This window comes from Sebastes umbrosus, chromosome 1, assembly GCF_015220745.1.
Source record: "Sebastes umbrosus isolate fSebUmb1 chromosome 1, fSebUmb1.pri, whole genome shotgun sequence".
NCBI lineage: Eukaryota > Metazoa > Chordata > Actinopteri > Perciformes > Sebastidae > Sebastes > Sebastes umbrosus.
The window spans coordinates 22,713,936-22,729,272 of record NC_051269.1 but is presented as its reverse complement, the minus strand read 5'-3'; the positions used below and the strand labels follow the sequence as shown (position 1 = coordinate 22,729,272).

Genomic DNA, 15,337 nt, shown 5'->3' with positions numbered 1-15,337 from the left:
AAATGCACCTGTAACTTTATCAGGACAAAACCTCCAACATGAAGACAAAGAAACTCTCCGATGAGCTCTATGAAAAGATGATTGAAATATACTATATACTATATTTGTATAGTTCAATATCACAAATCACAAATTTGACTCAGGGGGCTTTAAAATCTGTACAGGATACGACACCCTCTGTCCTTTACAGTACGACCCTCTCATCGGATGAGGAAAAACTTAACCAAAAAAACCTTTTAACAGGGAAAAGCTCTGTGAACAGACTATTGAACAGCTCACATCAGAGGAGAAAATGTCACTGAACTTCCTTTGGAGTTAAATCCATCATTAATTAACATAATATTCAAACTAAACTCATTGTTATTTCATCATTCCAAGTTTTATTGGAGCTCATTTTATTTTAATTACAGAATTCTTTATTTTAATAATCTTTTTCAAAAGTCTGTTTCTGTTTCATGAAGGTATTTTTCTCCTTTATTGTTATTGTCTGAGGATGGAGGGGGGCGCTGACTAGTGACAACGCAGCTGTTGTGAAAAGAGACATTATGAATAAAAGAGTCATTCAGAAAAAATATGAAATAAAAACAGACTTCTGAAAAAGGGATGTTTTCAGAAGAATCTTTAATGAACTAAAAATCAGCTGTAATCTGATATGCATGTTCAATAATATTAATACTAAGTAAAGACAATAAACTATATTGATCCCAGGAGGAAAATTTAGCTTTACAGCAGCACGAGAATATCAAAGAAAGACAAGAACAGTTATGAGTAGAAAAATATAGACCCATATGCAGATAATAAAACATCACATTTAGAAAGCTATTAAACCAGTGTGCATTAATGTAATGTAATGCAAAACAAATAGTGCTGTTTTCTGATTATCCAAATCAAAGTTTCATAGTAGTTACAGTATATTTTGAATGTGTGTTTATATATGGATTAGTATATATGCAAAATAAATTAAATTAAGCACCAGATAAAAAAAATAAAACCTTATTAATAATATTAATATTGAGAATAATAATATGATTGAAGTTAAACACTTGTGGTGAAATGTTCATCAAATTATATAAATATGAATTTAACATGTAACAATTATTATACAGATATTTTAATCCTGTTCAGTTTAACACACTTTGAGCAGCAGATGGCGGTAAAACATCATCAAAAGAAGTCCTGCTGCAGGTTCTTCTCCTCATTACACAACATTTAAAAAGACCTCCAGACTGCAGTTTACCTGCTGAAATTAAAGATGTTAAACTAAAGTCGGTAACACGTCATTTTACAGGTCTGCAAATTTCATGGTAATTAGGTGATAATTAGCAATTAACCTATTTGAAATTTCTTTGGAATTACTGCAAAATTACCCCAAAATGTACCTCAAAATCTATCAAAAATTACTTTATTATAAACATTATTTAATAATTATATGCTACAACAGCATATAATGGTTAAAATAGGGCCCTTAGGCTTGAGAAGCGGCTGTGTGCTGCTCTTCATCGGAGGTGGAAAACCAAAACTAATAGAAGACACTTCTGATCAGACACAAATCTCACCATTGTGTGACTTATTGATTACACAAATGTAACCTGGTAGCTAATGTAATGATTCAGGGAGTTTTTAAAAAAAAAAATTATCATCTATTTACCAGCAGACATGGAAATAAAGCACATCAATTAACTTTGTATTCTTTTCCTGGAAATATATTAAATAAATAACCAGCTATTGGGAAATAGCGGACAATAATTATTAAATAATGTTTATAATAAATTAATTTTTGATGAATTTAAGGTAAATATTGGGGTAATTTGGCAGTAATTCCAAAGGTTATTTGCTAATTATCACCTAATTACCATGAAATTTGCGGACCTGTAAAATGAGGTGTTTCCTAAAGTCATGCCATCGCTTCTCATCATTTGTGGATTATACAGTATGAAGTAAAGACAATATGTTCAAATTCAGTTCCAGCCAGTCGTTTGATATGATTCATTCAGGGAAATTAAGGAATATTAATAAAGGAGATGCTTTCATCTGATAGTCTTCAGCCTCCCTGTCTCAGCCTGTGTCTCGAGCTTTTGCGTCACTTTTACACTGTGCTGTCAGTTATCTTTTAGTTCCAGTTTGTAGCTTTGTAAAATTTTGGTTGTGTCTAGAAGGTAACCCCCAAGTTGTGAAACTCTTGCGAGATAGTTAAGGTTAGGCCAAGTCTTATTTAAAGAGGCTCGGACACGGTCGTGAGCTACGGGGTATGACACATGTGCAGTGTATGAATGAATGAATGAATGAATGAATGAGTCATTTATTTTCATTTCTGGTCATTTACATTACCCATCCCTCATGGGATTATTCATACATATTAACAAACAACAAAACAAACAAACATTCCAGCATGTTAGACCACCATCATCTAACAGCACAATACACCAGCGTCATCCAAACAGAAAATTAAACATCATCCAGACATAATCGCACACGTGAACCTCCCACAAATAATGCTCCAGGATACATCCCACAATGAAAACACAACAAATAAACAGTCACAGATATACAATCACAGCCCCCTAAGCACAAGACACATACACACATCCAATCATGACAAAAAAAAAGGCATCAGAGTCGGAGTAATGTTTCTATTGTATGTTGCTTTTCTTCTCCTGTCCCATGCTTTAGAAAGAAATTCAGCAAATGCAAAAACATTATCAAAAAGATATTCAATTAAGGCTCCAGTCTCCATACCTATCAAATCTAAACCAGGAACATGAACTTTTTTAAATAATATTTGTCGTAAAATCATGATACAAAGGACAAAATATAATGAAATGAATTTCGTTCTCAACCTCATTTAGTTCACAATATTGGCAAAGTCAGGACAGACAGGACAAACACATGTTTGATACAGTTTGGAATATGTAGAATAACCCATATCGCTCATCATTTTAGTTTTACCTATAAACCCCCCAATGCTCTACTTGCTGAGTCTGCTAGAACTGATGCATCATGTAAACAAGACATACTATCATCTAAAGAAAGCCAAGATACTTCTATTTATCTGTAAACTCAAGTTGTTTCTCACCAACGCTGAACTGAAAACTACTCCTTTCTCTACCTGGTTTTCCAAAATGCCTCGTTTTTTTTTTTTTTTTTATTGATATAAAGTCTCCACTTTTTACACCATCCATCAACACATGTCAGCATTGCTTTTAAATCTTCCTCATTCTCTTAACAGTAAAATAATATCATGAGCATAAAGAAGAATGTTCACAAGTACACGGCCACATAAAACCCCTTTCCCCAGCTGCTTTATCTCTCTTGCCAGATCATTAATAAAAACAGCAAATAATGTTGGTGATAAAATATCACCTTGCTTAACACCAGAGGGCGTCGGAAACCATTCTGTATGATAGTCATTCACTTTCACACAAGCAACAGGTGCCCTATATAAAGAGTTAACGGCTTGATAGAATTTTCCATTAACTCTTATTTGGTAAAGCTTAAATTTTAGGAGATCATGATCAACAAAATCAAACAGTGTAACTGGAGCTGTAGTAATTCGTTGCTATTGGCTCAATTTCGGCGAGTGCAGACCAGATTTTACTGCATGTGTTGAACCCCAATGATATGACACGATGATGACGCGTGACATCTCCTTTTTTCACCCTCTTTGGGTTAGGCATTGACCTTGAACGGTTAAGGTCAGGAAAGGTCATCTGGCAGCGAGTCTCATGAGAGTTTTCGTGACTCGAGGGCTTCTAGACACGACCGTCTTGTAAAAGCTGTTCTCTTAACTTTGTTAACATTTCACCACTAAAGCAGCCTTCACAGTTCATTATGATTGATCAGTTCTGTCGGTCCACCACTTTGGTCCAGACTAAAATATCTCAACAACTATTAAATGGATGGACATGAAATGTTCTAGAAACATTCATGTTCCCCTCAGGATGAATTATAATAACTATAATAACTGACTTTTCATCTAGCTCCATCATCAGGTCAACATTTCAATTTGTCCCGAGACATTGGTTTAAATACCTGCAGAACTAATTACATTCCCATCAGCCGTTGTAAATGGAGATGTTACTTTCACTTACTGGTGATTTGGAAACTTTCAAATTGTTTTTATTTTATTTTTGTTGGGATTTATTTGCGACAAATTAGTTTTTGTTTTCAGTGTAAATTTATTGTCTATGTCTTCGTATGTAGTCATTTCACTTATTCTCTGATCTTTATATTTGTTTTCCCGTTCTTAAATCACCAACATCACATAGAGTCTGAACCTAAACTGATAAGTCCACCTTAAAACTGACATGTCCACCTTAAATAAAACGACTACTCCTCTGACTAAACTGTGTTTTCATTCAGTCATCTTGTCTTCATGACATCAAATAGAAACTTGTACATATATTTTGGATAATTTCATATGTCTATATTGTACATATTGTAAACATTTCATGTAATTAAATATTGATTTTAATGTACTGCAAGCAGCACATCTGGGGGCCAAGCAACGGGTACACGCTCCGAACAGGCACTGCAGCAGGAATCAAGATGAACAAAATCTAAAATGAAACAGTATCGATAAGAAAGAAAATGCTAAATAAACCAAACATGAAGATCAGAAACTAAATTAAATCATTTTACATATGAAAACGTCGACAATCGAAACAAAACAACTAAACAACAACAAAAAGAAAACTATAAAAAAAACATTAAATAAAACAGAAATGAACATCTCTTTGGAATAATGAGTCAGCAGGAGGACAGGTGCAGGTTAAGAGGTCAAATTTAGTGACTTTCCCATTAAGAAACAAACAACATGATGAATATAATCATCCTCTTTAACTGCTCTGTTCCACTGTCACACAGACCTTCAGTGGTAATATATTCACTTTACCAGCAGAGCTAATGTATGGAAACAGCTTCTCAGTGAAAGTGTGTGTGAAGGTGTGTATGTGTGTGTTAGTATCAGGATCAGAGAACGACAGCTTTCCTCTGTTCCAGTCCAGATTCACTCTGATCCTCTGGAGCTTCTTCTGGACTCTGAGATCAGTGGATGGATCTGGTGCTGACCATGCTGAGTATTTACCTTCATAGAACCCTATTCTCCATAATCCATACCGTTTGAATCCCTTCCTCTGGACAGACTCTGCTAACACACCCAGAAACCAGTCTGTACTGTCTCCAACCTCGACATCCCAGCTGTGAGTCCCAGAGTTAAAGCCCTCAGAGCCCAGGACAGAGCAGAGTTTACCAAACCTCTCTGGATTATCAGGAAGCTGTTGTTCCTCTCCTCGTCTCACACTGGTCAGATCTTCAGACAGGATGAGTTTTGGATGAGCAGTGTTTGGATCCAGAATCAGAGGAGTATAGGAGACCATCTCCTTCATCTTGTTCCAGATGTTGAAGGTCAGGTTGCCCAGGTGTTTGGCCTCGTCTATCAGAGCTCCTAAGAGCAGCTGTGGATCCTCCAGCAGGGGGCGCTGCTGGACTCTTTCCACTGCAGCCTTGTAGTTGTGCAGGAATGAGACGTCTTCAGCTCTCAGCTCCTCCTCTGTGGTTCTGAATGTGTCTGAAAGAGCTGCTATCTCTCTGCTCAGAGCCTCCATCTTCTCCTTCATCATCTGACTCTTCTGCACCTCTTCCTCCCTCAGAGCAGAGATCCTGGCCTCCTCTTCCTCTTCTAGAAACTGGTGAAGCTTCTTAAACTGCTCCTTAATCTTCCTCTCTGTGCGTCGGGCCTGGACCTTCATGTGTTCTGCTGTTTGATCAGACTTCACTTTAACTTGTTCAAAAACCTTTAACTTCTCCTTTAAGGGCTCCAGAGTTTCCTGAAGTTCCTTCTTGTGTTGTCGTGCAGCTTCATCGATGGGTCTGAATCTGTGGTTGGTGTGTTTTTCTGAATCTCTGCAGACGACACACACTGGCTGCTGATGGTCCAGACAGAAGAGTCTGAGTTTCTCAGAGTGCAGACTGCAGAGAGCCTCTGAAGCTCTCTGATCTCTCTCCTGTAAGAAGGTCTCACACGCTTTCTTTAAGTCACGGTTTAAAGGTGGTTTTGACGTTGAAGATATTGTTTTACAAACTGGACACTCACGTGTTGGTTTCTCTCTCCACCAGTTCTTCAGACAGTCTTTACAGAAGCTGTGGGTACATGACAGAAGAACAGGATCTCTAAAGACGTCATGACAGACCGGACAGCAGAGATCCTCCTCTAATCTTGAAGCCATTTTGTCTCTGAGTGAAGCTGAAAACACAGCAGACAGAAAGTACAGTCAGTCATGGCTCCCCTCCCTCCTCTACTAGCTTCACTGACATTGACCTTCACTTTGAGTCGTGTTTTTAGTCAAACTCACCTTCAGTGTGTGGAGCGTCAGCAGGTTGAAGCAGCAGTGTTGTAGTTTTCCACTCTTCTCTCTTGTAGATGAACTCACTCAGATGAAGTTGTTAGTTTGTTCTGAAGGTGAATCTGATCGTCTGGTTTTCAGTCTGTGTGACTCTCTTTAATGAGGAAGAATAACAAACTGTTTCCTGGTTTGTCTGGTTTATCAGGTGAGTCTGGTGAGGGGTGAAGCTTTGTCACACCTCCTCTGCTGAATGTTGTTGCTTCACATGTAACACATGATTCATTTTTGGATGTGTAAACTGATAGTGAGCAGCAGGCTGATGCAACAAGTTAATGTTCAATAGATGTTTGAATGTAGTGGAGGAGATAAAATATAATTTAGTAAAATCTTGGGAATATTCTGGGAATGGGGGACCATGGAACATCGAGGGAAAGGGGCAGCATGTACAGTAAAGAATAATGTATGTAAGGGGTAACATGGAAAATTGCTTGGTTTTGATGGATCATAAAGTGATGTGATGGATATAAATGATTGTGATTAATAATGAGAACCTGATTCACCTTACCCATTACAAGTCAGCTGCATGAGACACACACAGACAGTCGATACAACGACCCACCTTCAAATATCAAAACTCCAGAGACTCAAAGGAACCCTTCACCAAGGTCTCGAGTACCAATGGCAGTTCCCACTGCGGGGAGGAGGCACGCATCACCAGGCGTTGTCTCCTGACCCCCTGCAGAAACCGCTTCATGAGAGGGTGGCCAAAGACCGGTCTATCGCCAAAACCCTCGTAGCAGGAAGAAATGGCTGCTGCGATGGTGGATCCGGCTCTGTCTCAGGGATGACCGAAGGCAGCGGCAGAATGTAGGCGGCTGGAGCGAGGACTTCAACGGCATCGAATCTTGGGCAGCGCTCAGAAGGCTGGTGGCTGCTGAACTCTGCTCTCTGCATGGTCTGCACTGAGGCACTAGAAGCAGGTGTTGTAAACATCCGTCCCGGCGATCAGGCCGGGACATGGCGGGCACTGACGAGGTTCTTGAAGCGGCGCCTCTATCCGTTGAGATGAGCAGTCAGTGGGCAAATCGCCATTCGCTGAAAAGAAAAAGGAAAGTAGACATGTGTGCTACCTTTATATACTGTGGGGTCCTAACGTATTCGGGTTGGTACGTTCTGATTGGCTGGCTACGCTTATGCAAATTTTCAGTGGGTGAATTCATGCTGGTGATTGGAGGATTACCCATAGAGTCCAGTAGAGGCCGGCCTGTGTGAGTTAGAACCATGGTTTTATATCAACATCTTTAGGAAGTGGCAACCTAAGCCTATGGAGAAAAATAACACTCCCAACGTTTTATTAGGCCTAAACATCTTCTTGTTTTTAACTCTGTTTATGAGCTGCTTGGTTTTTATATAGAACACTTTATAATCAAATGAACACGTCTATCATTTTCTAGACTAGACGAGTATATTTGATATTGACTATATTGTAGAATAAAGTAATTCAAATGAGCTTCATCTTTACCAGCTGCACCAATAATTTTAATCCAGTGCTATAATATGTATTATCCTGAAATGGTACATTCTGCATAATGAGTACTTTTGGTACTTTAAGTATATTTTGATGCTAATACTTTTGTACTTTTACTTAAGTCAAATTTTGAATGAAGGCTTTTACTTGTAACAGAGTATTTCTACAGTGTGGTATTACTACTTTTACTTAAGTAAAAGATCAGAGTACTTCTTCCACCTCTGTGAAACATAAATCCTGAATCATCACTGGTGCAGCCGAGTGGTTTTAGAAATCACATCATTAGTTAAATGGAGATCACCTGTGGTTGGTGAAGGGTGATTGTGGTATAAATGCACCTGTACCTTTTTTACAAAACCTCCAACATGAAGACAAAGAAACTCTCTGATCAGCTCTGTGAAAAGATGATTGAAATGTCAAGTCAAGTCAATTTTATTTGTAAAACTCAATATCACAAATAAAGAGGCTTTACAATCTGTACAGGATACGACACCCTCTGTCCTTTACAGTACGACCCTCTCATCGGATGAGGAAAAACTTAACCAAAAAAAACTTTAAACAGGGAAAAGCTGTGTGAACAGATTATTGAACAGCTCACATCAGAGGAGAAAATGTCACTGAACTTCCTTTGGAGTTAAATCCATCATTAATTAACATAATATTCAAACTAAACTCATTGTTATTTCATCATTCCAAGTTTTATTGGAGCTCATTTTATTTTAATAACAGAATTCTTTATTTAATAATCTTTTTCAAAAGTCTGTTTTTGTTTCATGAAGGTATTTTTCTCCTTTATTGTTATTGTCTGAGGATGGAGGGGGGCGCTGACTAGTGACAACGCAGCTGTTGTGAAAAGAGACATTATGAATAAAAGTGTCAGTCGGAAAAAATATGAAATTAAAAACAGATTTATGAAAAAGGGATGTTTTCAGAAGAATCTTTAATAAACTAAAAATCATTTGTAATTTGATATGTTAAATAATATTAATACTAATTAAAGACAATAAACTATATTGATCCCAGGAGGGAAATTTAGCTTTACAGCAGCACAAGAATATCAAAGGAAGACAAGAACAGTTATGAGTAGAAAAATATAGACCCATATGCAGATAATAAAACATCACATTTAGAAAGCTATTAAACCAGTGTGCATAAATGTAATGTAATGCAAAACCAATAGTGCTGTTTTCTGATTATCCAAATCACAGTTTCATAGTAGTTACAGTATATTTGGAATATGTTTAAAAATAAAACCTTATTAATAATATTAATATTGAGAATAATAATATGATTGAAGTTAAACACTTGTGGTGAAATGTTCATCAAATTATATAAATATGAATTGAACATGTAACAATTATTATACAGATATTTTAATCCTGTTCAGTTGAACACACTTTGATCAGCAGATGGTGATAAAACATCATCAAAAGAAGTCCTGCTGCAGGTTCTTCTCCTCATTACACAACATTTAAAAAGACCTCCAGACTGCAGTTTACCTGCTGAAATTAAAGATGTTAAACTAAAGTCGGTAACACGTCATTTTACAGGTCTGAAAATTTCATGGTAATTAGGTGATCATTAGCAAGTAATCTATGTGAAATTTTTTTAGAATTACTGCTAAATTACCCCAAAATCTATCAAAAATTACTTTATTATATTCATTATTTAATAATTATATGCTACAACAGCATATAATGGTTAAAATAAGGCCCTTAGGCTTGAGAAGCGGCTGTGTGCTGCTCTTCATCGGAGGTGGAAAACCAAAACTAATAGAAGACACTTCTGATCAGACACAAATCTCACCATTGTGTGACTTATTGATTACACAAATGTAACCTGGTAGCTAATGTCATGATTCAGGGAGTTTTTAAAGACATTTCAAAGACGTTATTTGCTAATTATTATCTATTTACCAGCAGACATGGAAATAAAGCATATCAATTAACTTTATATTCTTTTCCTGGAAATATATTAAATAAATTACAAGCTATTGGGAAATAGCGAAATATAATTATGAGATAATTTTTATAATAAAGTAATTTTTGATGAATTTTAGGTAAATGTTGGGATAATTTAGCAGTAATTCCAAAGGTTATTTGCTAATTATCACCTAATTACCATGAAATTTGCGGACCTGTAGAATGAAGTGTTACCCTAAAGTCATGCCATCGCTTCTCATCATTTGTGGATTATACAGTATGAAGTAAAGACAATATGTTCCAATTCAGTTCCAGTCAGTCGTTTGATATGATTCATTCAGGGAAATTAAGGAATATTAATAAAGGAGATGCTTTCATCTGATAGTCTTCAGCCTCCCTGTCTCAGCCTGTGTCTCGAGCTTTTGCGTCACTTTCACACTGTGGTGTCAGTTATCTTTTAGTTCCAGTTTGTAGCTTTGTAAAATGTTGGTTGTGTCTAGAAGGTAACCCCCAAGTTGTGAAACTCTTGCGAGATAGTTAAGGTTAGGCCAAGGCTTATTTAAAGAGGCTGGGACACGGTCTTGCGCTATGGGGCATGACGCATGTGCAGTGAATGAATGAATGAATGGATAATTTATTTTCATGTCTCATCATTTACATAACCCATCCCTCATGGGATTATTCAGACACATTAACAAACAACAAAACAAACAAACATCCCAGCATGTTAGACCACCATCATCTAACAGCACAATACACCAGCATCATCCAAACAGAAAATTAAACATCATCCAGACATAATCGCACAGGTGAACCTCCCACAAATAATGCTCCAGGATACATCCCACAATGAAAACACAACAAATAAACAGTCACAGATATACAATCACAGCCCCCTAAGCACAAGACACATACACACATCCAATCATGACAAAAAAAGGCATCAGAGTCGGAGGAATTTATCTATTGTATGTTGCTTTTCTTCTCTTTTCCCATGCTTTAGAAAGAAATTCAGCAAATGCAAAAACATTATAAAAAAGATATTCAATTCAGGCTCCAGTCTCCATTCCTATCAAATCTAAAACAGGAACATGAACTTTTCTAAAATAATATTTGTTGTAAATCATGATACAAAGGACAAAATAAAATGAAATTAATTTCATTCTCAACCTCATTTAGTTCACAGTATTGGCAAAGTCAGGACAGACAGGACAAACACATGTTTGATACAGTTTGGAATATGTAGAATAACCCATATCGCTCATCATTTTAGTTTTATCTATAAACCCCCCAATGCTCTACTTGCTGAGTCTGCTAGAACTGATGCACCATGTAAACAAGACATACTATCATCTAAAGAAAGCCAAGATAATTCTATTTATCTGTAAACTCAAGTTGTTTCTCACCAACGCAAAACTGAAAACTACTCCTTTCTCTACCTGGTTTTCCAAAATGCATAATGTTTTTTTATTATTGACATAAAATCTCCACTTTTTACACCATCCATCAACACATGTCAGCATTGCTTGTAAATCTTCCTCATTCTCTGACAGTAAAATAATATCATGAGCATAAAGAAGAATGTTCACAAGTACACGGCCACATAAAACCCCTTTCCCCAGCTGCTTTATCTCTCTTGCCAGATCATTAATAAAAACAGCAAATAATGTTGGTGATAAAATATCACCTTGCTTAACACCAGAGGGCGTCGGAAACCATTCTGTATGATATTCATTCACTTTCACACAAGCAACAGGTGCCCTATATAAAGGGTTAACGGCTTGATAGAATTTTCCATTAACCCCTATTTGGTAAAGCTTAAATTTTAGGAGATCATGATCAACAAAATCAAACAGTGTAACTGGAGCTGTAGTAATTCGTTGCTATTGGCTCAATTTCGGCGAGTGCAGACCAGATTTGACTGCATGTGTTGAACCCCAATGATATGACGCGATGATGACGCGTGACATCTCCTTTTTTCTCCCCCTTGGGTTAGGCATTGACCTTGAACGGTTAAGGTCAGGAAAGGTCATCTGGCAGCGAGTCTCGTGAGAGTTTTCGCGACTCGGGGGCTTCTAGACACGACCGTCTTGTAAAAGCTGTTCTCTTAACTTTGTTAACATTTCACCACTAAAGCAGCCTTCACAGTTCATTATGATTGATCAGTTCTGTCGGTCCACCACTTTGGTTCAGACTAAAATATCTCAACAACTATTAAATGGATGGACATGAAATGTTCTAGAAACATTCATGTTCCCCTCAGGATGAATTATAATAACTATAATAACTGACTTTTCATCTAGCTCCATCATCAGGTCAACATTTCAATTTGTCCCGAGACATTGGTTTAAATACATGCAGAACTAATTACATTCCCATCAGCCGTTGTAAATGGAGATGTTACTTTCACTTACTGGTGATTTGGAACCTTTTAAACTGTTTTTATTTTATTTTTGTGGGATTTATTTATTGGCAAATTAGTGTTTGTTTTCAGTGTAAGTTTATTTTCTGTCTTCGTATGTAGTCATTTCACTTATTCTCTGATCTTTATATTTGTTTTCCCGTTCTTAAATCACCAACATTACATAGAGTCTGAACCTAAACTGATAAGTCCACCTTAAAACTGACATGTCCACCTTAAATAGAACGACTACTCCTCTGACTAAACTGTGTTTTCATTCAGTCATCTTGTCTTCATGACATCAAATAGAAACGTGTACATATATTTTGGATAATTTTATATGCCTAAATGTACATATTGTAAACATTTCATGTAATTAAATATTGGTTTTAATGTACTGCAAGCAGCACATCTGGGGGCCAAGCAACGGGCACGTGCTCCGAACAGGCACTGCAGCAGGAATCAAGATGAACAATCTAAAATGAAACATTATCGATAAAATAGAAAATGCTGAAAACAAACCAAACATGAAGATCAGAAACTAAATGAAATAATTTTACTTATGAAAACGTCGACAATCGAAACAAAACAACTAAACAACAACCAAAAGAAAACTATGAAGAAAATAAAACAAAAATAAACATCTCTTTGGAATAATGAGTCAGCAGGAGGACAGGTGCAGGTTAAGAGGTTCAATTCAGTGACTTTCCCATTAAGAAACAAACAACATGATGAATATAATCATCCTCTTTAACTGCTCTGTTCCACTGTCACACAGACCTTCAGTGGTAATATATTCAGTTTATCATCAGTGTTAATGAATGGAAACAGCTTCTCAGTGAAAGTGTGTGTGAAGGTGTGTATGTGTGTGTTAGTATCAGGATCAGAGAACGACAGCTTTCCTCTGTTCCAGTCCAGATTCACTCTGATCCTCTGGAGCTTCTTCTGGACTCTGAGATCAGTGGATGGATCTGGTGGTGACTCTGCTGAGTATTTACCTTCATAGAACCCTATTGCCCAAAATCCAGACTGTATGGGTCCCTTCCTCTGGACAGACTCTGCTGACACACCCAGTAACCAGTCTGTATTGTCTCCAACCTCGGCATCCCAGCTGTGAGTCCCAGAGTTAAAGCCCTCAGAGCCCAGGACAGAGATGTATTTATCAAACCTCTCTGGATTATCAGGAAGCTGCTGTTCCTCTCCTTCTCTCACACTGGTCAGATCTTCAGACAGGATGAATACTGGATGAGCAGTGTTTGGATCCAGAATCAGAGGAGTGTAGGAGACCATCTCCTTCATCTTCTTCCAGATGTTGAAGGTCAGGTTGCCCAGGTGTTTGGCCTCGTCTATCAGAGCTCCTGAGAGCAGCTGTGGATCCTCCAGCAGGGGGCGCTGCTGGACTCTTTCCACTGCAGCCTTGTAGTTGTGCAGGAATGAGACGTCTTCAGCTCTCAGCTCCTCCTCTGTGGTTCTGATTGTGTCTGAAAGAGCTGCTATCTCTTTGCTTAGAGCCTCCACCTTCTCCTTCATCATCTGACTCTTCTGCTCCTCTTCCTCCCTCAGTGCAGAGATCCTGGCCTCCTCTTCCTCTTCTAGAAACTGGTGAAGCTTCTTAAACTGCTCCTTAATCTTCCTCTCTGTGCTCCTGGCCTGGACCTTCATGTGTTCTGCTGTTTGATCAGACTTCACTTTAACTTGTTCAAAAACCTTTAACTTCTCCTTTAAGGGCTCCAGAGTTTCCTGAAGTTTCTTCTTGTGTTGTCGTGCAGCTTCATCGATGGGTCTGAATCTGTGGTTGGTGTGTTTTTCTGAATCTCTGCAGACGACACACACTGGCTGCTGATGGTCCAGACAGAAGAGTTTGAGTTTCTCAGAGTGCAGACTGCAGAGAGCCTCTGAAGCTCTCTGATCTCTCTCCTGTAAGAAGACCTCACACAGGTTCTTTAACACCCGGTTTAAAGGTGGTTCTGACGTTGAAGATATTGTTTTACAAATTGGACACTCGCATGTTGGTTTCTCTCTCCACCAGTTCTTCAGACAGTCTTTACAGAAGCTGTGGCTACATGACAGAACAACAGGATCTCTAAAGACGTCATGACAGACCGAACAGCAGAAATCCTCCTCTGATCTGGAAGCCATTTAGTCTCTGAGTGAAGCTGAAAACACAGCAGACAGAAAGTACAGTCAGTCATGGCTCCCCTCCCTCCTCTACTAGCTTCACTGACATTGACCTTCACTTTGAGTCGTGTTTTTAGTCAAACTCACCTTCAGTGTGTGGAGCGTCAGCAGGTTGAAGCAGCAGTGTTGTAGTTTTCCACTTTTCTCTCCTGTAGATGAACTCACTCAGATGAAGTTGTTAGTTTGTTCTGAAGGTGAATCTGATCGTCTGGTTTTCAGTCTCTGTGACTCTCTTTAGTGAGGAAGAATAACAAACTGTTTCCTGGTTTGTCTGGTTTATCAGGTGAGTCTGGTGAGGGTGGAGCTTTAGTCAGACTTCCTCTGCTAAATGTTGTTGCTTCACATGTAACACATGATTTATTTCTGGATGTGTAAACTGATAGTGAGCAGCAGGCTGATGCAACATGTTAATGATCAAAAGAAGATGGAATAAAAGTTGAATGTAGTGGAGGAGATAAAATATAATTTAGTAAAATCCTGGGAGTATTCTGGGAATGGGGGACCATGGAACATCGAGGGAAAGGGGCAGCATGTACAGTAAAGAATAATGTATGTAAGGGATAACATGGAAAATCGCTTGGTCTTGATGGATCATAAAGTGATGTGATGGATATAAATGACTGTGATTAATAATGAGAACCTGATTCACCTTACCCATTACAACTCAGCTGCATGAGACACAAAAAACAGTCGATACAACGACCCACCTTCAAATATCAAAACTCCAGAGACTCAAAGGAACCCTTCACCAAGGCCTCGAGCACCAATGGCAGTTCCCTCTGCGGGGAGGAGGCACGCATCACCAGGCGTTGTCTCCTGACCCCCTGCAGAAACCACTTCATAAGAGGGTGGCCAAAGACCGGTCTGTTGACAAAACCCTCGTAGCAGGAAGAAATGGCTGCTGCGATGGTGGATCCGGTTCTGTCTCAGGGATGACCGAAGGCAGCGACAGAATGTAGGCGGCTGG

At 38.3% G+C, this 15,337-nt stretch overlaps 3 protein-coding genes across 3 annotated transcripts in view; all 3 read right to left on the bottom strand.

The window, feature by feature from the left end:
• Window positions 1-14,531, bottom strand: part of LOC119491326 (nuclear factor 7, brain-like) — a 29,257-nt gene extending 14,726 nt beyond the window's left edge. The window contains exon 1 of the mRNA XM_037775230.1: window positions 14,458-14,531. The gene's annotated coding sequence lies outside the window, so the exon portion shown is untranslated. The remainder of the gene's footprint in view (window positions 1-14,457) is intronic.
• On the bottom strand, window positions 4,566-6,601 carry LOC119491351 (nuclear factor 7, brain-like). Its single transcript, XM_037775270.1, has 2 exons — window positions 6,351-6,601; window positions 4,566-6,241 (listed from the first exon to the last, which is right to left on the bottom strand). The coding sequence occupies exon 2, from the start codon at window positions 6,222-6,224 to the stop codon at window positions 4,836-4,838; it is 1,389 nt and encodes a 462-aa protein (XP_037631198.1). The 5' UTR covers window positions 6,225-6,241; window positions 6,351-6,601; the 3' UTR covers window positions 4,566-4,835.
• On the bottom strand, window positions 10,410-14,592 carry LOC119491339 (zinc-binding protein A33-like). The gene is made up of 2 exons (XM_037775244.1): window positions 14,458-14,592; window positions 10,410-14,348 (listed from the first exon to the last, which is right to left on the bottom strand). The coding sequence occupies exon 2, from the start codon at window positions 14,329-14,331 to the stop codon at window positions 12,943-12,945; it is 1,389 nt and encodes a 462-aa protein (XP_037631172.1). The 5' UTR covers window positions 14,332-14,348; window positions 14,458-14,592; the 3' UTR covers window positions 10,410-12,942.
• Window positions 14,593-15,337: the final 745 nt, after the last annotated feature.